This window comes from Talpa europaea, assembly GCF_964194135.1.
Source record: "Talpa europaea genome assembly, chromosome: 8".
Taxonomy (NCBI): Eukaryota; Metazoa; Chordata; class Mammalia; order Eulipotyphla; family Talpidae; genus Talpa; species Talpa europaea.
Window position 1 is genome coordinate 46245979 of NC_140075.1, and position 27030 is coordinate 46273008.

The 27030-nt window shown below is 40.9% G+C and overlaps 1 protein-coding gene across 1 annotated transcript in view; it reads right to left on the reverse strand.

Moving 5' to 3' along the window:
• The window catches only part of MYO1E (myosin IE), a gene marked incomplete at both ends in the record, with an annotated part of 191810 nt that overhangs the window by 64519 nt on the left and 100261 nt on the right, over positions 1 to 27030 (reverse strand). The window contains 5 exons of the mRNA XM_084240164.1: positions 4008 to 4140; positions 5520 to 5654; positions 8417 to 8548; positions 12365 to 12454; positions 16570 to 16657. Of these exons, the coding sequence (XP_084096290.1) occupies positions 4008 to 4140; positions 5520 to 5654; positions 8417 to 8548; positions 12365 to 12454; positions 16570 to 16657 (578 nt within the window). The remainder of the gene's footprint in view (positions 1 to 4007; positions 4141 to 5519; positions 5655 to 8416; positions 8549 to 12364; positions 12455 to 16569; positions 16658 to 27030) is intronic.

The window sequence follows — 27030 nt, forward strand, 5'->3', positions numbered from 1 at the left end:
ATTCCCAAAGAACTTTAAGCACTCGATATCCCTGAGTTAATAATTACAACCAAACTCACATATGTATTGAGTGCCTATTATGTGTACTGTTTCTAAAATGAGAGGACAGGACACAAGGAACCCTGGAGACAGTATCTAGATGAAGCAAATAGAGCTTAGCAAACACAGAGGTCAACTATATGACCTGGACAATAGAATTGGAGGGAATTTAGAACAGGAAGATATCACTACTTGCTGGGGAAAGAGGTGGGATTTCAGTGGGGCCTAAAGGATAAATAGGATTTGTACAGATGCAGAGGAGAAAGAAGGGCTAATGGTGAGGAACAGAATGGGCAAAGATGAGGAGTCAGGCCGCTGCTGAGAACAGTGAGTAGGCCAGCACTGGCTACAGCTGAAAGTTAAGGTGACAATGAAAACCCTGATGGAAGAGCTGGTGTATTGGGGCTGAAGGTACAGGGGTCTGGATGGCTTTGGAAGGGGCATCATAAAATTTCTCCAGAATTTCTCCAGGGGTGATGCAGGGAGTGAAATGGAGAGGATCAGGCCTGCCTGCCCCACTGTAAGAACAAGTAGTGGCATCATTTATGGTCTACGGAGAAAAAAGCAGAGGGCCCCAGGCTCAGCAACTCATTTCAGGTCATAAAACTCACCAGGAGGGCTGGCAACACAAATGGATTATCTAGTAAGAACAGTCTAAGGTGAATAAACAAGGCCATCATTGGGCATGAACGAAAGCTTGTATTTTTCCAATTATGAATAAAAGATTTTTATGAATACCAATCAAACTCCTGAACTTGAATATCAGTCTTCTTTCTCCGCATAAAGCTTTATTAAAATTTTCTGATAAAAGGATAATGTTAAAGTCCTCTGGATAATGCTTAAAAATCACAAGACTCCCAATAAGGAGTAATCTGTTTCAGTTTCACAGATGGTGTTAGAATGCAATGACATTTCTCGGTATATACCTTCCAGTGACATTAAGTCAGTGAACATATTTTGAAAAAGTAGAGTGTCAGAACAAGGTATTCTTTATCTGTATGACTGTTTCACAGAAATGCTCTAAGCCACAGAATGGCTTCCTTTCACAAAGAGCATGTCAATACAACCAATGGTAAATCACAGATTTCCCAGTGACCATTTCCTTTAGTTTAGTTTTAATGTTAACACATATATTTAGGAATCTGGATGTGTCTTGCAATAAACTAAAACTTGCCTTTATACAGAGCATAAATCACAGGGTTAGACACACACAGGGTTGTTGTGAGTCTTGACACATTAACCAAGTTTCTGACACAGAAGAGGCCATCACTAGGGGGAAGCCATAAGGTTGGTTATGAGCACCATCCCCAGGCAGACAGGTAGGGAAACGCATCCCTCACTTGATACAGTGGGTGATCTACAGTCAGTTCACCAGCGCCCATCAGTAGTCATGGTAACTTCACAGCGAATAGTTTGATACAAGTAATTAGCCTCAATTTATCAGTTTTGTAAATATGGTCTTCTCCCTAACATGCTATAATAGGGACAGGATTAAAATATTTGGTAAAAATATTTATGCCATTGTCTTTAGGACCATAGCTCAAGAACGACAGTAATATGGGTTAAGAGAAGTGAGCTTGAGATGAAATACAAGAGATGGCAAAGAAGTACTCTATTCTTCCATGTGTCATCTACCTCAAGAGCACACAAGAGAAGGACCACAGCCACCCGAAAAATAAAGAATGGGATTGGGCCAAGAATCATTTGCCAGCTTAGGGAAACAGCTAAGAGGTCTAGAGCGGAAATCAAGACTTGCTTTGAAAATATTCCATGCCGTGTTTTCCATGCGCAAGTTTTTATGGCCTTGTATTTCCTTCAGTGGCTGCCTTAGTACTGAATGACAGGACTGCTCACACTGACTTCCTCCAAGCTGTGAATTTCCATAAGGGTGTGTGCAAGTGGGCAGTAAGGAAGCTTGGAGGCTGGGGGAAGGGAGGAGGCATTGAGTAATTTAAATATGCTATGTAACTGGTCTAGTTTATCAGGGCTAGGGAGAACAAAAAAAAATCTATTGTAACATCAAGTTTCTGTACATTTTCACAATGAAGGTAGATTTCTACTACTGCATTAAAGTGTAAAGCAGAACTGGACTTGATTTTCCTGTTTAAATCTGAAATGTAGATAAGACAAAGAAACTGGAAACAGGTAGCAAAACAAAATCCAAATTTGGTTCAATAATTATAGACAACTCCATGAAAATTTATGCAGTTATACAAAGTATGAAGCTCCTTAGCGAAAGGACACAGGATAAACTCCAAGATATACCGTTAAACAAAAAAGCAAGGATAAAACATCATAATATGCTCCAAATGATGCATAAAAATGAAGAAAAAGAATGCATATGTGTCAAGTAGCTCTGGAACTCACAACTCCTGAAAGGAATATAAGAGACTAGAAACTTTGGTTCACTCTGGAAAGTTGACTGGAAAGGGGTAGATGGGAGAACTTTCACTGCATACCCATGTTAACCAGATTATTTAAGGCATTACTGACAGAACGGAACACTGTTTTGGGAGGACACTTATCAGACTTCTCTGACTGTAAGAGCAGGCCTTCTTGATTGCCATTCCTCTACCCCTTCAAATCCAGGAACTTCACAGGCAACTGCCATTCCTGGGTATTACCCAGCTGGCTGAGAGGCTATTTGTCAGGATGTTACAGTGCAACCAAGCTCTTCTTGGCTAAAGCCTCCAGGGGAATGCTTGCTATATCAGTGTCACGACTGTGTTTTTCAGTATAAAGAGGCAATAAAGGATTGTACTATCTAAGACAAGAGAAATCCAGTGTGCTTCCACAGAAACTATCAAGAAAAATGCAAACTGTCACTGTGACCTCCTGAACACAGTGTTTGTTACGTGGACGACAATGTACATAAAGCCTAAAAACATAGTTATAATTATTAGGTGATATTTCTACACACCCTGTATATTGTTATTTCTGTCTCACTCCCTTCCCCAGTAAATATAATTCATTTATCTCTATAGCAGATAGACATCTGAAGTTAGCACAACTTCCCTCTTTTATCACAAAAGAAAACAAAAATATAAAAAAGAACCTTATTTGGAATGGAAATAGCCTCATTGCGTTGTCAGCAATGAGTGGGATACTATTTATTACTAAGATCTAAATTTATCTCCTTGAAGAATGCTGAGAAAGGAAGAAATGTCTTCCTGGGTGGTTAAAGGATGTGTGGGTTCTGAAAGCAGCCTGGAAAGCCGTCAGATGGCTAAGAGGCTACAGTTCCTCGCCACAGTTTGTGGTAGACCATAGGCATGCAAAGCCAGTAACGCATCTCTGCAGAAATACCTGCGTTCATCTCCAAGAGTAAAAATGATCATCTAGGTCTACTACCTCTGGTTATTATAGAGATGACCACTACTATGATATAATGCTTTATAACAATAATATAATAACATAATAACAATAATAATAATAATAATAATAATAATAATAATAATAATGTAAAGGTGACCAAATCAATACAATATCAAAATCCATTTTTATGCTGCTTATAAAATCAAATCTACTGTGAGCTTTCTGTATTGACATAGATCTGATCACTGGCGCTTTAGGGCCTTCAGGTGAATACAGACTGTCAAGATCAGTTATTGAAAAGATTTTCAGTAGGAAACAGTACTTTTGAATTATTTAGCTATTACTCTAATCTTCATTAAAGATGTGACTTTATTTTTAAACCTAAATGTAAAAATTCTGCCAGTCTTCCCCAAGGTTTAAAGAGAAACTGAAATAATTTCCTTAATTGCTCGTGATTTGGGGATGTAGGCAGGAAAGGCAGGTGCACAGAAGAGGCCTAGACTCTCACGAGACCACAATGCTCTGCCACAGCAAGACATGTAAGATTTCTGGTCTCTTCCTAAAACACCCCAGTGGAGATCTATGCAAAGGAAAGTGCTCACAGCTAGACGCTCGTTTCCCTCACTCAACAATTATATGCCAAAGCTACTCACACTCTTCACTCTCCACGGCCGCATAATTCCCGACTTCTTTGAAGCTGATGTTTCCCAGGTGGAGAACTCCCGCCACTATCTGCAGCACCAGGGTTTGCTCTTCCGCAAAGATCCCGATCACATTCATGGCATGCTGGAAGGGAAGAGAAATTACGGAGACAAGTGGGTCACCAGCTTTCTAAGCACATAATAAAGAAGCCAAAGCTTAGGTCGGGTCATGCGGTGTGTGGCTTATTTTGTGACAGTGCCTGGAAGCCCCTGCATGGTGACATCACTGGCCAATGATATGATTCTTGCATCACAGTCCTGCTGAAAGGGTAGCTTGTCTTCAAACACAGCAAGACTCATCCTGGAATGAGGGCCAGAGAGTTCCCAGGGGAAAGAGATTTCTCAGGGGAGTTACTGGGAGCAACAACTTCCTAGAGTCTGTCCTTGTCCCTTAATGTGCTCTTGTTGCCACCCCTATCTTCTCAGGGAGCTGGTATCCCCTCTTTGGGTCCCTAGAGATTGATCTTCCCCTTCATTGGGGGTGGGGGTGGGCTTAGTACAGATTGCACTTGCTGAAGGATCTTGATTTAAAATCACCAGGATATCTAATACAAACATCATTTTAAAAATCTTGGTTAAAAGACAGCTGAGATGCCCCAGTCTTTGTCAGCCATATCCTAAGAGAACTGTAATGCTGGGGCCTACACAGTCCCCTTAGCTGTATTTTCCTCCCAGCTCCTTTGAGGTCATATGACCTCATGATATCTTCCTTTTTCCTGACACCCAGGATACAGTCTATTTAAACATCCTGTCCCTTTCCGGAACAAAGGTTGGTTTTCTTCAAATTGTATCTCCAAATGCCCATTCAGGGTTTTCCAGTGGGGGCTGGTTGCTGACTCGAAGGGCAGTGGTGACACAGTTCCTGGGGAGTAAAGAGGTCACCAGCCCATCTTGGAAAGCTCCAGATTGTCTATTAAGTTGTTTCCCCCAGAATGTGATGCTTGAAGAATCTACCTGCCTTCACACCTTGTCCCATAACTTACAGACAGTGTGGAAAGCACGGGGCAGAGGCTCACCCTGTCACCTGTATAGCGCAGAGGTGAAGAGAGAAAGAGCAGAAAAAGACCGAAGGTGTTCTAAAACTGCTAAATCAGATGGAGAGCCTTAGAATGCTCTTTGCTTTGCCTTCCTAAGGAAACAGTTCAACAATTGTGCAAGCAATCTGCAAACAGATCTGGTAAATGTATTACCCACAATTGTTGTTACCAGTTAATAGGCACTACTACAGGCGGTAATGATGAATTCACTTTTTTACCCATCTCAAATCAGGAAGTGGTCCTCAGGACACTGGCCACATAGCCACTCAAGGGTGTTGAAACGTGTTTTGTGAAATGGAGTGTTTCAGCAGAATGAGGTGGGAATTTCACGCTGCTCTTGGTTTTGTTGGCCTTCCCTGCCCTTCCTACCACAGGCAACACCCAGTCTGGAGAGCAGTTCTGGTCCGGGCCCTGCGCCAGCACTTACCAGTGTTTCCTGAAAGTCCCGTCTGTCATCGATGTCATCTACCTTGTAGGACCCGGAGAGGCTCAGGTAGTAATAATAGTCCATGCTGGTGATGCCAAGGCTGTGCTTCTGCTCCGCAGAGGCGCCCTCGATGAGCTGGGTAGAGTGAAAGAATGCAGAATGTGGACCACAAAGCAGGCCCTTAGGGGTTCTCACCACCCCACCTCCCCCACCCCAAACAAAAACCAGGTGATGGGACAGTCTATGCCTGCTTTCTGAAATGATCAGTGGTCCCCGTCTCCAAAATATGAAGAGGCTTCAGGATATCTGCTCTATTTGTAAGTAGCCAAGTCATCCCTGCAAATTCTGGTTCTGGATGCTGAGAAGATCTGTAAGGACTGAGAATCTCCCTAGTTCCAACAGGGCACCGCAGTGCTACAGAGGGAGATCCCTGGGAAGAGCAGAAAACCAGGCTATGGCTACCTAGTTCCTGGTCAATTTACAGCTGCTTAAAGTGTTCCTGGCCCACCATGCATCTCAAAGCAGGAGGCCCGTGCTCCAGTGTCCTGAAACCTCCTAACCAAAGTGCCATCCGTCTGTCACTGATATTTGCCTAACTTCTGAGCAAGGCCCTCTTAAGGGACTTCCAGCGGTGGAATGCTGGAAAATGTTAATCACTTCTGGTGGCGGGGGGGGGGGGGGCATGGATCTGTAGGGTTTGCTGAGTTTTGTGGTGTAAATACTCCTACTATGACTGATTTGGGATTAGCAAGAAAACACAACCGATGGGCCGATGCACACAGCCCATGCGAGCTAGCTCTTGCTCAACACAGGCTCCAACCCGGCAGGATTTAAGAAAACAGTGACTGCTCTAGTTCCTCTTCTCCATCTTGGCCAAGTTCCTCGAATCATCTTGGCTCCACAGCCCCCCAAAAGGGGGGGCTCATTTCCATTACAGAAAGTCTAGGTCATCCCATGACATCAACTTCCCTTGGTTTTCTTCTTTTTTTTCCTCAAATCTTTTTGTACCACCCTCTTCCTATTTTCCCTTTTGTTGTTGTTATTGGGGGGGGGGGGGGTGTGTGGTCTAGGAAGAACTTTTCTCCCCTCTTTCTTAGCCTTCTCCCCACCTATCTCATGTAGTAGTGCCCCCACTCCGTCATTTCCATTGTCAATGCCCGCTTTCTCTAACTTTTCTATATACAAACATACTGTTCATTGCCTTCTTAAGAAGCTTTGCCTTGGCTTTGCAAACTTCTTCAAGCAAACTTCCTCATCACAGCTTAGCCTCTGCATTTGCATTCTGGCTGCATCCCCGCACCATGAGATAAGATGACTCTTCTGGCTACTTCCCAGTGGCTAAAACCACCAGCCCTGTGTTGGTCCCCAGACCCCAACTCCATCCCTTCCTTCAAGAGCCTAGAGCGTCCATCCTGCCACTTGCCCTACCCTGAGCTTCCCCACAGGATCCTGGATTTCCTCCTCCAAGGACTTCCAAGGTTCCTCAATGCCGCCTCATCTTCCAGATAGTCCCCAGCTCCCCAAATCTGTAGAGGCACTATTTTTCTCTCCACTCTCACAGGAGTCTCAACTACTTCTCAGCTTTTATGACTATTATTTTATGAAGAGGCCTGAACTCCTTCTTTCTGGGCCCATCACTTCCCCAGAGCCTACTCTGGTGATTCTCAACCTTCCAAGTGGCAGAATAGAAGCTCTCGGCTCTTGGGAGAAGGGATGGAGCAGAGGTCTGGAGACCAACACAGGGCTGCTGGATTCAGCCACAGGGTAGTAGCCAGAAGAGCTATCTTATCAGACTTCTGGACTTCTGGATAGGAGTGAGGCTGGTCTTTATTAAAAGGGGTCCTGGAAATGATTGTGAGCTTCTGTCTATGCTCAATCAATAAAATACTATCCATATGATATGCAAAATTATTCATCATAATCTACACGTTTCTTTGATTGATACAATGAAAGTCATCACTGCATTCACGCAAGCTTTTGGTCCTATCTGTATTCTCCCAACCAATAGGTACTGACAAGAATTATGTGCCATCACTAAACTGCCTACATAATTGAAAACAATCTATGTGCACTACCTATACAATTTAAATTCTTCAAAATCCAGTGTTCATTAAACTATAACAAAACAGAACTAAAACAAAAAACACTTGTCTTTCTTCAAAGGACATCTAATATGGAGTCCAAATATAGGATATACATGTATGGAAACCCAAACATAAAAAAAAAAAAATTGTTTATGGCATCATTTTTTAAGTATTTAAAAAAGTCAAACCTGACTGTCACTGAAGCCTGGAATAGAACTTAAAAGCAGCCGGCACACTGCTGTAGCCTCAAACGCTACAGAGATGCCGAGTAAGTCAAGACTCTACAATCTGTCATTAAAGATTCCAAGTCTTATTTTGAGTCTTTCATTCAACAGTTCATTTTGGGGGACTTCTGTCCTTCTAAACTGATTGAGGCCCGCCTCACTGACTAGCTCTTTGCTCTCCCACCTCCACTGTCTTGTTCAGGCCATCTGACTTACCATTTTACTCTGCCCCTCCCTACCATCTCGCCTCACCATCTTAGCATCTCTCCCGACCATCTCTGCCAAATCTCCCCATGTTGAGTCCTATTTGACAAAGAATCAAATACTCCTACTTTTGTTGTGAAGCTATTTTACATTTGCTTGGCTATTTATCTTTTGCAAAGATTTTGTCTTCTCACCCCAACTAGAACTTATTCTCTTTGTGGGAAGGGACATTCTCATAATTCTTTTGTATACTGACATACTCATATAAATAAATACTCCCTGATTTGCCAGATTAGATTGTCTAAACCTGCAAGCTGAGAGAAAACAACTTTTTCTTGTAGAGAAGAGATAAGGAAGTAGGAAAGAAAAATATATAAATGCAAACCTGGTAAAATATGTGAAAACTCCGCTCTCCAGGATTCCTCATGACCACCCGAGATTTTTCTAGAAGGAAGTTGGAGATCTTTCCACCATCTGGTTCCCCACCTGGACTGAACTGGATTTCAAAGTATTTTCCCTGTAAGAAAGTTAGGCATTTCCTTCAATGGCTGGTGAATAAACACATGATGTTCCAAACAGGCTCTGGATATAATATATAATTCAAGGAAATTCATTAATGAAAAATACATTCGTAATTATTCCCAGTCCTGGCCTGGACTTCCTTATTCTTTTGTATCAGACAATAAGCCAGGCTTTTGTCCAATCACACAATTCTGTAATGAGAGAGAATCCACCACGCTGGTCCAACTCAATAAGGGTATATTATATTCCTGTGCATTTCCCATCAGTGCTTGCCCGCTAAACCAGAAGATGTGGAGAACAAAACAGAAAATCACAGGATCTGGCCCCCTGATGTAACAAGTGAGAACTCTTACCAGACTTTCAGAGGAAGTAATTTTTCCCCAACAGACTTATTTTTAATGGCTTGGGCAAAAGCAGTCCCTTTAACTTCTGGTCCATCTAAAATGCTTGCATAAAATTAAAACAAGCCACTTGATTATAAAGCTCTTTTCACCTAGCTGTGGATGGAGGGTTTTTGCTACTGCTGCTGTTAACATATCCTTTTCAATTACAGCTAATAGGGAACAAAGAAGAATGAAACCCTGGAATTTAGCTGATAATGGTGTCCAGATTGAAGTAAATATCATTTTTTTCCTCACCAGATTCTAATTTCTCTACAATTCTCAGAAGTTTTAAGTGCCCTCAGGGTAAAGGAGGGTAAAATTAAATAAAGGAAAAGGGGAGAATGTAGAGATGGAAATGTGAGCAGCAGGGAGTGCTGTGGCCTGGGGTCAAACTGGAGGGCAAGCCCAGTCCAACAGTAATCACATTTGATATTTAAAAAAATTTACACCTGACAAAATCTACCCTTATCAGGATTGAATGCCGCAGAGCCCTCAAGACTAGAACTAAAACCATAAACTCAGGAGGAACAAAAAAGGCACACTGCTGTGTTTTTCACATTCCCCACGCACCCAGTAGAAACTGTGTTCTGGTCAAGTAACTTGCTCATTCCAGGTGTGAAAAAGGCTACAGAAGAAGACCACCATCTAATTGTCCTTAATCTAATGACTCCTACCCCCTCCCCACCCCAAAAAGAAGCCCCAAACAAACACTCAGAAGCACCAGATACAGAGAAGGTTAGAAACCAGCTATCCTGATTTATAGTGGTTCCTAAAAAATATTGCTAAACAACTCTGTACTTCCTGATGGAGCCAATACTGTACCATCTTTTCCTTTTGGAATGTTCTAGAGGGAGCAGTTCTGTGTCGACCCAAGTCTCCTCTCAACCCAAATTCCCCACCAGTCTGGGGTAGGAATAAAACCAACAGGACAGCAAATCCAGGAAGGGCAGAGGCAGTAAGAGTAAGAGGCAAATTCTCAAGTCCTTCCAGCAATGTTGGTCATCTTGGCTGCTTGGGAGCCTGTCCAGAAAGCTGGTGGCCAGAGCTACCCTAGACAAGTAAATCAGAGACTTTAGGGCTGGTGCCCAGATCAAGAGGTTTTTAAAGGTGTGGGTGCTATTTATATGTAGCCCAGGTTAAGATCACTGCTGTAATGGAGGAGAGATATTTACATTTTTCAAAATCATTATACGAAAGTTAAAACTCCTAGACAGCAACAAGTTTAATTTTGTTGCAGAGTGGTCTTGGGGGTAAAGTGGAAGTTTTACAAAGATACAAGGTTTTATAAAAATACAATGTTGCATTTTTATAATTAAACAGAAAGAAACTTTGAGTCTTATAATGTTTCATTTCGTAAGCTAGGTACTATCTTAAGTACCTGAGTATGCTAGTATTCACTGAATTGGCTTTAAGTAGCATCTGAAATAGTTCGTAGTATTTGCTAAAGCTTAAAAAGATTCAAAGGTAGAAATGACTTTTTATGATTCATATTACCATACATTATTTAAAGTGAAATTATCCATAATTCCACTCTGATATCGCTTTTTATCTTCTATTAAATAATCACTGTTATGGTATATTATAACAGTATGTTATAGTATATTATAACTTTGATGTGCAGACATTGTAACTATGCATTTAAAAACAAAATTGGGACCATCTCGTAAATAGTGCCTTTAAATTTAAAAAAAAAATTTTGACAACATATTATGGATTTCTTTTTTAAAGTCATGATTCACTGGAAACTTAGATACTTTATTCTAAATGTATTGTTGAGTTAAAGAAAATGAGTATTTTACATTTTAATAAAAATTGCCAAATTGCTCTCCTGAGGGATGTGTTAGTCTTCAGTCGATAGTATCTTTTCTCTGGTGTTATTAATTTCTTTGATTGCCCATCTGAGAGAGAGGATGATAGATGGTTTTAATATACGTTTCTCTCATTTTAGTGAGAATATCTTTTGATGCCTCATCAGATACTGTCTTTGTGTAATTGTGTCAATCACCCAGTTCTACTCTTCTTCATCTTTTCATCAGGATTGTATAAAATTCTGTGATCAGAAATATAATAAATGCCTGGTGTTTTTGTTTCATTCTTTTAAAACACTGATAATATAAACATTAATTTCATTTTTTCTGCTCTCTAAAGGGAAAGGTGGCCAGCTAGAGAGGTAAATTTAGTCAAGTTCATTTTTACAAGGCAGATTTAGATGGACAAAATGGGAAATAAAAAGAAAGAACAAGTGGAAAATGCACCTCTTCTTTCCTGTATAGTTATCTAGAAGTTTCTTTTAAGATAACACAGCCCAGGCACTAAGCAAAGAAAATGAAAGATGAACAAATGAGTAAATAGCTTGAATAATACTGTATAGTAAGGAAGGCAAGGGCAATTCAACAGTTATAACTCACCAGGGAACTTGACAATTACTGTATGAGAACTTTGTAAGAATTCTTTTAGAAATAGAAGCTTCCTTCCAATATAAAAGGGTGAAAAAATTATTTTTCTCCAAACTTCCCACTTAATTATTTTAAAATAATCCAGAATCAGTCTCACAGATGGCTCTGTGACTACTTTATTGCCAGACAATCTATGGTTGAGATAAGATGCAAGATATACCTAAATCAAAGTTATTGGACAAATGCTCATTTCCTTGTAAATGTGGATTTTTGTCAAGGGGAATATGTTCATATTCATCCTTGCCAGTTTTCCAATGTATCCCCTCAGGAGACACTCAGACAGAAAGTAAGTCTAAATGGACATTCATGACAATGCATTCGGCTGACATTTTTATTATCTTGGGAAGTGGGCCAGTAAGAAGGCAATCTGGCAGGCTAAGTCCAGTCACTTTTAGATGTTGTTATTATATGAATACAAATAAAACACATACACAAAGCTATGCATGGAGAGGGGGAGCTGTGTGTGTGTGTGGGGGGGGGTGTAGTTAGTTGACTCTGGCTGGCAGAGAGGAGAAAGGTTCTCACCAACTTGCTGGATCAAAGTGTGTGCTCCCTTCAAGTGTCCACAGACCAAGTTGTAGGAAGCACAAGCAAGACGGAAAGACCCAGGATCAGTCTACTCATTTTCTTGTCCAGAAAAGAAGGTCTTTTCTCCAGAGCACAAAGCAAACTCCTCCAGGACTGAGGTTGACAATTCTATCAATTTTTCTTTTCCTTTGTAAGGCAACTCAAATTGAGAGCGTTTTCAAAAATATCTTATTTACATCGATGAGGCTCAAAAATAACTTCAAAGGGCAAATTGAAGCCTGACTTCATGTTGGTCTAGAAAAGGACGATAAGATTGAAAAGGTAGCCTCCTAGCAATACGTGAAAAGCTCCCCATTTCCTGGGGCACAGTGAGCTGACAGCAGGAATAATGCATGTCAGCAGCATCCATCTGGTGACATTCTTTGAAAGAGGGGAGAGACTTACAAATCTGCTGGAGTTGTTGTTTCGGACAGTTTTGGCATTCCCGAAGGCTTCCAGCAGTGGGTTGGACTGCAGGATGATGTCCTTGACGTGCTGTCACAGCAAAGAGAACAGAAATTAGAAAGGTGCAAGTACCCGCCACACAGCGCAAAGCCAAACTTTTCCTGAGGACCTGGTTTCTGAATGCACAGGGTCACAGACCCAAATGCCTGTGTCTCTGGGGTGTCTGGAGGACTTTTTCTTTCTTTGTGAGTGTCTGTCTTCCAACTTCCTTGACTTAGTGCAGGATTCCTGGAGCCAATGTAAAAAAGACTACAACTATCCCCAGACTGGATGCTAGAGCTTTACTCTGCACTCCCAGGTGTGCTAGGAATCACAGCAGGAAGGCAAAGCAGGAAGCAGCACCTCTTTACTATCGATGCCCCTTCTCTACCCAACTATCCCATCCCCACCTCCACCCTCTTCATTACGGAGTTCTCCTTGTCCAACAGGGCTGTGGACACAAGTCCTACGCTTCCCAAACTTAAATGTGTCTGAAACATCTTGTTAAATACAGCTGCAGATTCAGGAAGTCTGAGGGGAGGCCTGAGGGTCTGTATTTCTAACCAATTTCCTGGTGCTGCTGGTTTTGTTGGGACAGAAAGGGCAGCTCAGCCCTGGGCCCTCATGGTCCAGCGGGACCTCCTGACCTGCCAACTTGGGTACAGAGGACTGGTCACAAATGGGATGAGTTCCACTGCCCTGACATCCACCACCCAAGCCTGGAGGGATCATGACATCCTGAATGAGGGAGCTACTCGGAAAGGGGCAGAGCAAAGCCGCCATTTGGGGAGGCTTTAATAAGGAGTGAAGCACTTGGGCTCACTCTTTTTCATTAGCGCTCGTATGCCAGGCCTATGCCTGCCTCCCCCCAACTCCCTTAGGTTGTGGGGAGCCCCCAACCTCACAGTAGAAGCAGGTTGTAGCTCAGACCACTGATCAGTAACTGAACCTTCTCCTTCTCCCTCGTCCCACTACCCAATTGCTCAAAATAGTTTATATTCTCTTTTCCCGCACCAAAGGCCTTTTTGTTTGCAGCAACAGGTGGCCAGACCCAGAACCAGCGGAGAGGATCTGAAACAGTGACAGTTTGTAGACCACTTGTCTGGTATTGGTTTTGTCAGCATAGAGGTACATTTTGGGTAGCAAGGGTTGACAATGCAGCATTTGGAACAATTTCTGGCTTACTGGAGGGGAAGAATTTGGTTTTCAAACACCCCCTTCTGTGTTAGACTGCAAGTGTGCAAAACACTCTACGGTCAAGACAATTCAGAGTTGATGTTGGAGAGGTCTTTCCACAAGTGACTCATTCCTTGTACTTCTAATTATTCACATTCTGTAGTTAAGCATGTTCCAGAAATAACAAGGCTTTGGCTTATGCTCTTTAGCTACTGATTAATTTTAAGCCAAGAGTGCTGTATTATTGTCCTCATAAGAAAACAGGAAGAGAAAAATCAACATTAAACGTCTGCAGTCTGGCTACCAGGTTGTCTCTAACAAATAGGACGAGATTAGAGCACTAACTACTCTTTGACTGTGTAACAGCCAAAGCATTCCTTTGGCACCCTCCTGAACATTCAAAAGCGGATGAGAACTACAATTCCATCAACTGGGGACATGTCGTCAGCCATGGCCACAAAGGAAAAAACTCTGGGTGGTCACTTTCAATGCTTAGAAACATACTTCCAAGCTTCCTACTGTTCTTTACAAACTCAAGTGTCTACATAAACTTTCCTTTCTTTGTAAAATGAATTCTGACTTTGTGGATCTTTATTAATGCTTTATCTTTTATTTGGTGGCCAAACATGACCATGCCATTTATCAACCTACAGTTTCTCAGAGGGCTGGAACAAAACAAGGTTCTTCCCTTCTTTAATTATTCACTTTGAAACTGAGACTCTATATGCATGCATAGTCTAGCCACTGTCAGGATGTCCAACAGAATTTTGTGGCATGTAGTAAGCAGATAGAGGGGCAAAGAAAATGAGCAAATGTAGGTTAGGGGGCAGCAGTCCACACAGAAAACAGCCCCCTGGCTTCCCATCTCCACTCGCTCTTCTGGGAGTAGAACGTGATCACAAGGATGGGGAAAATCAAATGGGCTGAACACCAACTTCAGCTCAAGTGCACTCACCATCCAGCATGGAGGCTGTGAGCCACGAGTCACTGTTGAGCACTTGCAACATTGCTGTCCCCATGGAGGTATGTGTAAGTGCAGGATACACACTGGATTCCAAAGACTAGGTGCTCAAAAGCATGTGAAATGCCTCACCAATTTTTTTAATATATTGTATTACATGTCCTGCATATGCTGAAAAGGTAGTATTTTAGATATGTTGAATGAAATAAGATGCATCTTGAAATGAATTTCATAGGTTTCTTTTTCTTTTTTTAAATGTGGCTACTAGAAATTTTTAATATGCATGTAGTAATTTGTACCCTCTTTCTACTGGACAGTGCTGCTCTAGATCTCCCTTTCACTCATTGAAAGAGGCCATTCTAAGACCATTTACCCTGTGTAAGAAATTCTGGATTTTGCCTTAGTTTTGCTTTCTGATTCCCAGAGGTGACGGAGCACTATTTAACTGGTAGACAAAACCACCATAGAGAGAATTGTGATGTGCCATTCTGAAGTCTACAGCTTTTGCTAGCAATAGCATCACTTATTAAATGATTTTCAATAAAAAAGTAATCTTTCAAGTGAAATCCACCTTGGAGCATGAGTTCCTTATAAAAAAGTCGCTGGCAGTCGATGCCAGTCATGCACACTATGAGCTTGGGCAGCCCTACGTGGACTTGACGAAGCCCCCTCCCTGAACTCTCATCAGCCAGCACTCTCTGGGAAGGGGGCACATACCAAGGGAGTCAACACCATACACCGCAGTGGGTCAGACCAAAGCGAGATCAGCTGCGTACCCCCAATCTTCATGGCACCCTCTCGCATGTGCTTCTTCTCTGCCCTGCATTCTCCCCCTTTCTGCAGCCCTCCCCCCAACATTCTCATTCTTTGCGTCTTTTCCCTTTCCTGTTTGCATTTTCAACTTTCTTCTTCTCTCTTTTTCTTTCTCTCTCTATTGAATTTTTTTTTTTTGTAAATTTCTAGAATTGAAAATTTATTTACAGAGCTCTACTAGAAATGTGTGGTTAGGGAATGACCTCATTGTGTGAAGTCAGGGACTATAATGACACAAACCCAGATGGTACAGCCACTACACACCTGGTCTCCACCTACATACATGGCCCAGTCTACAGGCACCATGGTGTACGCAGCCTGTCCCTGAGCTGCGTGTGACATAACTGTGACCTCCCAGTTTCCTTCCCTGACGAAATCACTATCAATTTCTTATGTATCCTACTACAGATATGAGGTATATATCCAAATACAGATATATATTCTCTTTCTAATACCTCAGATGGCAGCATGTTATACAAAATGTTGTCAGCCTTGTTTTTTTGCAATAAATGGTGCATCTTGTATTCAGGCCATATCAATATGTGAAGTCTCATCAGTACGTGAATCTATGGTCCAATATTCTATTACATTAGGAACCACAAATTTCACATTTAAGTTTTTCCAGTTTATTATGTTACTTAAAAAAAAAAAAAAAAAGCCACAAACAGCTCTTTACCTGAGTCATTTGGTATACATTACAACTCATGTAAAGAATTTTTTTAAGCAAAATTACTGAGTCAAGGGTGTATGCATGTAATTTTGATATAGATGTTGCTGAAATGGCCACTATAAAAGTATACTAGCTCATGCTCCATATGAAGAAAACTACATCTCTATATTCTTATCCAGAGTTGTTTAAAACAAGATAAAATGTTTGCCAATGACAAGAAACAGTATTTCAGTGTTGTTTTAATGAGTACTTTATCATGAGAAGGGCACATTTTCATGTCTTATGAGTCCTATATTTCCTTCTTTATAAGTTGTCTCTCATGCCCTTTACTTTCCTTTTGGATTTTGAATCTTTTTATTGATTGTAAGAGTTCATTATATATTAGACATTATCATCTCATGTCATGGAGTTCTTTATGATTTCAAGTTTCTTAACTATAGAAGCAATGTATTTTTGTGGAAGAAAAAAAAATTTTTTTAACAGAGAATGGAGCCTCTTACATTCACATAACTCAGGGTCTCAAAAAATGTGCCACCAATGACTCACCTGGACTTTGGGGCCTCCTCCAGACACCCTGGAGATGTAACCCATGATGTATTTGGCAGCCACTGTTTTCCCAGCACCACTTTCACCACTGAGGAAAGAAAGACAAAGATACGCACCCATGAAATAGATCACAACCAGCTCTCCTGAACCAGCACCCCAACAAAAAATAGACAAGTAAAAAAGAATTCAGTAAAACAGATGCAAAGTAGTGGCTGAGGATGGCCAATCACAGCAGGATCAGGTCACCTCTATGGCTGGTATGAGCAGTAATAACAGGACCTTGACAATCATCGTTGTGCACAGCATAAGCATTCCAGAGGCCTGACAATAGGGGGTATGACTAGAAACAGCATGGACTATCAGGGGGTCAGCATATTGTACAGAAACGGCAACTGACGTGAACATTGTAAACAGAGAGGGGAAAGCACATGGGCTCACGTTAAATGGATTAAATCAGATTCAAGTTATACATAAAATATGGTTATAAAATTGCTTATACATAAAATATGCTTGTAAAACAAGACTGGAACTGCCACAAAATACGAGCAGAGGTTTGGGTACAGGAAAAGATGCCTTGGGAGACTTCTTTCGGTTTACTATTTTCCAAACTTTTAGTAACACATCCACAGTGTTACTTCTATAATTAGAAAAAAAGAAGAAGTAGACATTAGGATTTCAAGCCATGTGACTTAAACTGATGCAACCAACCTTATTTTAGAAGTTCTAAAATTAAATGATGAGGCAATATTAATCACATCCTGAATAACAAAGACTACCTTCCGTTCGGTGGCCTTACTGCATGGGGAGAGCCTTTTGTTAACAGCAGACAGTCTGCTCTTCAAAATAGCGGTTTTCCTTCAAAATCCCCTTGAATTGATCATGACCTCAATTCATAACATTTTTAAGTCAGTCAGATTTCTCATCTCTGTTGGCAGCTTTTCTGTTACCATGATAGAATTCATTTGATTGATAGAATGCATATTACATAAAATGGTGGAATTTAGTATGGAAATTCAGGCTGCTACGAGTTGGTAAGACAATATTTTTGCTTGCTGTAGATAATTAAGGGTTTTTGAGGTGTAAATAATCTTTTATGAACACCCAGCCAAACTGACTTATCAATTGCTTAGTTACACAAGAAAAGCAGAAATATTTGCTTAGTCTGATGATCCCCTGCTCCCAGAGGAAACAAATTTGAAAATATTTTGATATTTCCAAATAAGAAAGGAACACAGTAGCCACCACAGCAAAACTCAGAACTGTGTGGAATTTCCTTGAACTAACACAGTAAATGTTTAAAGAAAGAGGGAGCCATATTTTCTACAGACCTTTAAAGTTCTGTACCTACCTGTGCAACCCAGTCACAGCCTAGTACTCAGTTCCTGGCTGCCTGGTCACATGAGTTAGAAAACCAAACTGAAGTTTCATAAGCAAGATGTGATAACAAATAGAAAACCAGTGAGTCTGAGGTGAGGTTTCACAAAATTTACCAAGCCTATGTTTCCTTGCAGGCACAAGTAGGCATAATAAATATTTCAGTTGCATGAGAAACTTACCTGTTTAGGTGGTCAGTTTAATCAGATCAAGCATATGCTAGATCCTGGGTCAATACACACACACTCACTCATTTGAAGCACAAGTTTTGTCAACAATGAAATTCCAATTTCTGATATTGAAAACTATGTGAACATTCAAGAACATTGAAAGTCCAAGAGTACAATCATGCAGTAACCCAACATAATATTATATAGAAACTTGCAATAAATAGAAAACTACCTGGTAACATCAAGACAATGCAACAAAGGTTAAGTGGCAACACAGGCAGAAGACAATGTGATATCTATACACAATGTGTATCTACAATGTGATAACTATATGAAAAGTAATCAATGGCAAAGAACTGTAATGAAGAGGGGAAAAGAAATATTTCTGACATGTTGGGAAACTGGTATTTGGATGATTTTTGTTTCTTTTGATGTGATTTCTCTTAATACTTAGATTTTTTGAGATGGGCAATTACCCATAGATTTCAGATTTTTAAAAACAGCATTTCAAGAAAATGTGGGATCACACATCACAGTGATAATCAACACTGATCAATTTCTTTGGATTATTAGTCAACTTCCTATATCATGATGAGTAAACATTTTCATATTTAGAATTCATTAGAGCAAGGGGTGTGTGTGTGTGTGTGTGTGTGTGTGTGTGTGTAAGGGGGAGAGGGGAGGGAGGGAGAAAACAATATATTAAAATTATGATATAAAAGTATAGTTTCCCTCAAAGTGTCTTTGGTTAATAGTGTGATCAGGCATGAAGAATTTTGTCTCTTTTGTTGCAAGTAAAAGAAAAGAATAATGGAAAGTGACTCATTTCATATAATAAAGTCAGTATGCCAGGTCCAACAATAGAACACACATATACATTCTTAGTAAATTGTGATATTTTTCAGAAGATTTAAAATAATTAGTTCTAACTGAACACTGATCAGATTTTTCTTTTTTTGGTTTCATTTTACAGACACTTAAAAAGAACTTTTATTGATCAGAGACTGGTAATTGCTCAGAATAAGATACAATAATGGAACATTACATAATTACTTAGGGCTTACAGTAGATAGAACCATAATTATACTGACCCTTTCAGATGGGAAAATACTGTTTCTTCCTCTGAACGAAAAGAATGTGAAGGTATCAGACAGATTATATATAGCAGGTCTTAAATTACCTTTCTCTCCTTGCAGTTAAAGCAATTTGCTTTGCTTATGTTTATAGGCATCCTTTTCTAATTTAATTGTCTTTATTGGACTTCTGAAGTAGATAAACAATACTCTAGAACTTGTGTCTTAAATTAGAAAAATGCCCTTTTCTGTACAGAAATCCAACAGTCTATCAGAATCCTCACAGTATTTTATAATGTGTGTTTGGACCCCTTTTCTGACCTGCTGAATCCCAGTCCAAGAATAAGGTCTAAGAATAAAAATTTATAACAAGCTCCCCAGTTCTTATACAGCTGATCATGAACCAACCAAGCAGATTTAAAACAAAGTCAAGACATACTTCATAGGATATATCAATTCAAATAGGGAATTATGTAGTATTTCTGTATGCATTAGTACAGAAATGGAAAGAATGCTCTGGGGGAAAAAGCTATTTACAACATTACAATAAAATTGAATTCAAGGGCCATAATTTTTTCTTAGACTGAGGTTATTCCTCAGTTAAAAATTAATAGTGTTTTCAATGTACTTCAACTGAGTAGTGTTTTCAATGTATTTCAACTTCTTCTGGCAAATGTGAAAATGTTTCAGCCATATTTTGGAGGGAGCTAGCCCATGGAGTAAATAAGGTCAACTGCTCCTACTGCGGGAAGATTCACCAGCTTTCTCTCACGTCTCCCTTCCTTGTGTCAACATTTCTCTACTCATTCTTACGACAGTAGCTGCTGTTCCCAAATCACTGACATTAACTCCCAGGTTGAGTTAATGTCATTGCAATGTTGCTTTTCCAAACCTTATACCAGCACTTTAGAAAGGATAAAAATTTAAAAGAAAAATTATATGTGCATTTCTTTACCCAACATGCAGGGTCTAAGCTGAGCCTGGGACTGGAACTGAGTGTGGCTCCTGCTGTGGAAGAGGTCACTGCCCCCTGCGGACAGTTCACTGCACCCCCAAAGTAATAACACTGTGGAAACCTGGGTACAGTCCCAGGGCCCCCTAAGGGGGGGGGCACATTTCCCTGATCACATTGGGATCAGCACATGCAGGTGAAACCTGAGCCACAGCTGGAGGCAAAGCCCCCTGACTGAATAGGACTGGAGTGGGAAGTAGGAGCTAGAGGCCTGCCAAGGTCCAGGACAGTGGCCTTGAAGAAGCACCAGGGTTCAGATCAGTGACATTCAGGGTCACATTTTATACACACTCCAGACTGCAGTCCTAACTTCTATTATTTAGTATTTTTCTCCAAATTAAGGAGAAATTTCTCAATATCTTAAATCATAAATTGACTTAATAAAATATACTTAATAATGAAATTTTACTTAGTAAATATTAAAAGTGGATTTTTAGAAAAGGAGAAAAAGGATTATATTTCCCAACGATATGACAAAATTTCAGGAACATTAATGTGTGAAGAATAAACATCCCGTAAGTAGAATATATATAGTATGATTCCATTTATGTCAAATTCAAAAGCACAGAAAATTAAATAAGACCTAGATTAGGGAAGCAAAGACAGGTGGAGTGACCCCATAAAGAAAAAAGGAGGGCCTCCCTGGTGGCGCAAGGGGTTAGCACCACACTATGAAGCAATCCGCAGCCTCTGCAGCACGAGTTCGATCCTCGGCCAGTCAGGGAGCAACCCACATGGCGCAGCAGACCTCTCCTGTCTTGCCTGTTGCTCCCCTCAGCAGTGTATTTCAGTCAGTCTGCCTGTTCTGTTCCCCACTCTGTCTCTGGTGAATCCTCTCGCCCCCCGCACCTCTGGCCTGTACCCCAGCTCTTGTATGCATAAATACATCTTAAAAAAAAAAAAACATACTAGCACAAAACAGATTTCCTTCTTGATAGAAGCAGAAATATCAAAATAAAATCAGACATGGGGCCATCCTCTGTGTGGACTTTAATGTTAGGAAAATCCAGCAATGTGCCACTAGCCATCACCTTCGCCCATTGGGGTGCCCAGGCCACAGCTGGGGAGCTCATATGCAGCCTGGAGCCTGGAATGGTAGGGAGGAGCCAGGTTAAAAGTGTGAGCAGAGTGTCCAGGTGAGGGAGATGAAAGCCTTTGTGAGGGCAGTGCTGGTGGCAACAAGAGGAAAAGGAGGTGAACTTACGGCCTTTTAGGAATCAAAAATGGTAGAACTCAGTCATGACAAAAGAGGGTTAAGGGTGACCTCTAGACCTTTAAATCTTGGGCCTCAGTAGCTGATAGATATCTTTTCACCAAGGTAAGAATTTGTGTAACCCTTGGGGCAGGGCTGGAGATCATGGGATGGCAGGTGCCCAGAGACTAAGGACACAAGGCAGCAAAGGGCATTAGAGAGGTCACACAAGGCACAGGCCTGGTAAGCAAGGACTCAGCACCCTGTGGGGTAAGCAGAACCTGGAGGAAGTGAACTGAACAACTCACTGGTGTCTGGAGCCTGATTAAAATGAGCATAGAAATAAGTAGATTGAGTAACACACATAAATTGAAAATAATGTGAAAAACACTCCCTGTCAGAGAACATATTAATAAGCTTTAAAAAAACAAACAAACCTTGAGGCAGTGGATTGGAATAAAAGGTCTCAGTCTATAAACTGTTGGAATTTAAGGTACCAGTATATATAACCACAAAAACAGGTACAGAATTAGTTATGAATAAACGCAAGCACCAGTTTGTGCTAATGCAGATGTATGTAGTGTGTGGTTTTATACAAATACATGTATTTCTAGCATTTTCCAGGGAGAGGGCTGAAAGCAATGACACACCACTATTGATCACAAAGCACCAGGTCTTTTTCTCAAAATGTCATTCTCTGATAAAAGGCACTACGACTCCCTGGTATAATAGCCAATTAGTTCCAGGACTGGAATGGGGAAAATAAAAACCCAGCATAGAACAGGCAGCTGTATCAAAAAATAAAGGAATGTACAGTGACTGATGCGGATATGTCACACATACAAGAGCCAATTTGAAAGGGTTTCCACTGGCGAAATCAAGACAATGGATTTGATCCACAGAATAAAATAGGAAGCTCTAAGTCCACAGTCACAAAAAATAAGTCAGTAGTCAGGGGACAAGGGAAAACTCTTATAGTGGAGTGCCAACTAATAAATGAGGGGGCTGTGGGAAGAGATGGTCACCACTTGGCAACCATCACACAATGACTGATTTGGGGAGGAGTCAGTAGATGCTATAGCTGGTGGACAGAGGTTTGTTAAGGAGCAGGAAGTTTTCATACTCTCAGACTATGTTCCATAAAATGTTAACGCATCATAAAGGAAAACGTGGTGGACTTAATCAAAAGAAACCTACTAGACAACTAAGGGCGGACCAGGAGATCTAGTGCTGCTTCTCTGACTTCCTGCCCAGAAGGAATGGCCCGAATCTGTTCATGAATGGCAACTAGTTTATCAGACTTTTAGTTAACCCTGAGTCTTTACAGATGCACACCCCTTTAAGTGAGGCTTCTGCCCCCAACATGTATTATCTCACACACAGTCAGAACTAACAATAACAACTTGCATCACTGTGATCATGAGACAAGATGCGATTGAGAATGAAAACCACATCAAAGAAGGTTCTGGAGGGCCTTCTCCCAAGACTTAATTCATATACTTCCTTCCTGTAGTCCTACTGTATCTGGAGAAAAAAATTCATTAGAGATAAAGCATCTCTGTTGCCCAGGAGGAGGGTTTCCAGGAGTGAAAAGAAAGAGATGATCTACCAGACCTTGTGATGATCCTGAAAAAATAAATCCTCAACTACTTGCAATAGCTAAATGCAAAAAAATACAAAATCAGACACAACTGCCAAAACTACTAAGTAAATGATAAAATTTGTTCTTTAACATAATGAGGAAAGTGTGAACAAGACCAAGAATTGCTATTTCTTCCTGATCAATTAGTGTTTCCAAGTAGACAAATTTTGAATCTACTATCAGCCAAGAAAATGGTGCCATGACTATGCTCACCTTGTTCCAACCTGAGTCAAAGGAAGAACTCCATGTTTAACCTGAAGATCAAATTTGAACCCCACTTCAGCCACTGATTAGCTCTCAAATTCCTTTTAATGTAACTAACAGACATTTTATATCACTCCTTAACAGTTTATAGCAACTCTTCACATAAACTTCCTCATTCAGTTCTACCTCACATTCCTTGAAATAACTATAAGTTCCCATTTTGCAGATGAAATGACTGAGGATCGCAAAGGTACATACTTCAGAGAGAACAAGAATCTGTCCTGTTATTCAACCAGAGGGATCATTCCAATTCCCACATGAAGGTGGGTGGCATGGGTTTTTTTTTTTTTTTAATAGAGGCATGCTTTATTTATTTGTTTGCTGGTTTGTTTGTTTTGTTTATACATGCACTGGGTACAGTCAGAAGGACCGAAGTACACTGCTGAGGGGAGCAGCGGGAGGCAGGAGAGGTCTGCGCGCCATGTGGGACCCTCCTCTGGTGGCCGGGGAGCAGCCGGGGATTAAACCGGCGCCGCAGAGGCCGCGGGCAGCTTCGCAACCCAGCGCTCAACCGCTGCGCCACCGGGGAGGCCCTGGCATGGGTTTTTAACAAGATAACCTGACAACTGCTGGCTCAAAGCACTGAGTAAAGTGGAAAATTGATAGTGGAGCTTGGGGGCCCTGCCGTGGTGCCTGGATTTGTCACATTTCATCTGCAAGATGTTTAGCATCCATCATTACCTTTCTCTTAGGCTCACTTTCTTGACCTGCAAAAAGGGGGTAGGCAGTAATACCTAGCTTGTCAGGCTGCAAATGATACAAATAAAAGATGCCAAGACACAATGCAAGTACTCAAATGGGTGTCTATTGTGACTATGGAGAATGTAGTAGTTAGCTAATGAGTCAGCCCTCCTGAATAACACTCTTTGACTAATGGTGAAGAAATCTCAAAAATCATAAAGGCCAGAAGGTAAGATATGCAGCCAGCTTGGGGTGGGGGGGGGAAGGTTAGATTTGCATCCCTGTTCTTTAAACCCACAACTAGAGGCAAATCCTCAGACACCCTACGGTCAGGGGTGTGAGCTGAAAGAACCATCCCAAGTCAGGCCAGAGGGACAAGGAAGGAGCCTCAAAGGCCAGTGCTGCTGGGATAAACAAGAAGCTGGGTAGACCAAGAGACACTCAAGGAGGGCCTTGAAAAGCATTCCAATGCTAATAAAAAGGTTCCTGAAATACATCAAAGACAGGAAGAGAGCTTGAGATTCAGTAAGTCCCTTGATGGTGCTGGGCCAGGTAGTAGAGACGAGAAACAAGCCAAACAGTCAAGGTGCTCTGATGCTTTCAATGTTTTTATCTTTAATCTTTACCAAGGATTTACCATAGTAAATCCTTGGTATTCCAAACACAAAATGTCTTGTTAAACTGCAGAGAGGTCAGAAATCTCAGATCCAGTATTGACAACTATCTCCTTTACCTCTATGGAAATTGTCATATCAAATCCTATTGACATACCTGCAAAATACCTCTCCTGTCTTTAATTGTTCTTTAGAAAATATTTATTCAGCAGGTGTTCGGGATAAAACCTATCAAGTCATTCTAAACTGGTGCTGGATACATGAAGGACAGAACACTCTCTTTTCTAGAAAACAGCTACTTCAGGATATTTCATGCAAAGACTGTGAAACTGTACTAAATGTGATGCTTTCAAATTCACTTCACAATTTTAAAACAGACCAGGGCAGCACAAATTGACATAGGCCAAAGTGATAGGAATTCATTTTTGATGGAAGCAATAAAACTGCTGCAAAAATGTTCTCCCAGGCCCCCTAAGTCTCCACAGAGACCAGTTGGTAAGGGTTTCAGAAATGCCCCTGGCTACACAGCCAACATCCATCTGGTGGCATAGAGATGGTAGCAAATATAAGAAATACTTGCCATTCTTCTTCCACTTATACCACACCAGGGTTATTTTATTAAGTAGATTTGAAAAGATGTTTTCTGACCTCTAAAGGGATCATACATACGTAATTCTGACATAAGTCTTGCATTTTGGAGACTAGGAGATTAATGAACTAAGAAGCTGACTGATGAGGTTGCTCCATAGACTAGGCCCACAAGGGCTGATGTGTGACTACAGTTGCTCTTTACAGTCAACAACACTAAGGCAGCTCTAACTGTTGCATATCTGCCTGGCACTGTCTAGCACCCACATTTACATCCCGTTCCTTATTCCTTCACATGCTTTCTATCTCAGGAAAGACTTACAAAACCTCACTAGATAATCTGCATTCTCTCAAGGTCTCATCTCTTTTACCCAAAGACTTAATGTTTGTGAATAAGCCATTGGTGGCACCATGTCTTTACTCAAAGACCTGCAAGAGACCTGCCTGTAGGTTTACCTCCAGATCACCCAACCAGACACTCAAGGAATTACCTGCCCCCCAATCAACCTTATTTTCAATGAACCTTACCAAACAATTCTGCAGTACTGCACACATGCCATGAGGTTATGAAATGGAAACAGGTGGAAGACTTACTTCTGGCTCTCAAGTAGCCCACCAAAAACATTTGTCAGAGGAAAACAATCACAATGATATCCTCATCTTCCCCCATCACACTGCATGAGTTCCAGAGACTGCCCAGCCATTCAGTCATTCATGCTTTCTTCAACCCACATGTCCTCCAGGGAAGACCCAAATCAAGTCTCAACCCCTCTGTGACACCTTTGCTGCTGGGTCCAAATTGATCTCCCCTTTACCTAAATACAAATAATATTTATAGATTATTGCAGTTTCAAAATGATCATTAAAAATTTAGGGTGTGCACCAAAGAAGTCAAGAAATCTAACTCTAGCTTCTAGTCATCACAGTTTGAAAAACTTAAAATAAGCACATGCAAATTAAAAAAATTAAGTGAGGGATATATGAAATGCTACAGAAATTTAGAGTGTGGGGAGATTACTGGGTTGAAGCTGAAAAAGGTTCAGACAAGGTGGGTTAATTCCAGGCAGCAAGAACAACCTGGACAATGATGTTAGCTAGAAAGGAATATGACTCATTAAAGGAAAAAGAGTAGAGCAATTTGGCTAGAGCAAGAGAAGAGCTGGGGGTGGCCCATGCTTGGGACTTTGACTTTTATTGGGCAATGGAGAGCCACTGGGATAGTTCAGCAGAAGTAGGACACAGGCTAAATGACAGAATAATTAAGGATCATTCACCTGGCAAGTATCTTTGGAAGAGAGGGTTGGTAGAGGAATAGGTTTGAGTGCAATGTAAAAGAACCATTATAAACTTGTTGAATTTGAAGTTCTGGTATGTTACATAACTGCAACATCACAGTGATAATTGGTGCTTAAGGCAGGAGTTGGCAAAATTTCTTATACAGGGTGTGACATGGTCTCTGTCACCGTAACTCAACACTGCAGTTGTAGTACAGAAGCAGCCAACGATATATGGAAATAAATGGGTGTATAATAAAGTTCTAATGCAACTTTATTTAAAGAATCAGGCAGTGGGCTATAGTATCTGAACCTCCAGGTTAGGAGAAAGGCTTCTCAATTGTCACAATTGGAGTTCTTTCTTATGTCTTCACATGATATAATAGTATAATTAATGCCCAGCCATTTGGTAAAGAATAAATCCAACTTTTAGTTGAGAAGAACTCAAATAATTTAACTGTCTCCTTTTAAATTTATCAAATATGTTCATTTGAACTTTTCAAGGTAGCCTCTTAAACAGTACAAACCATGCACACATTCAAGAAGTTTTCTAAATTCTGAATCAATAAAATTAGTA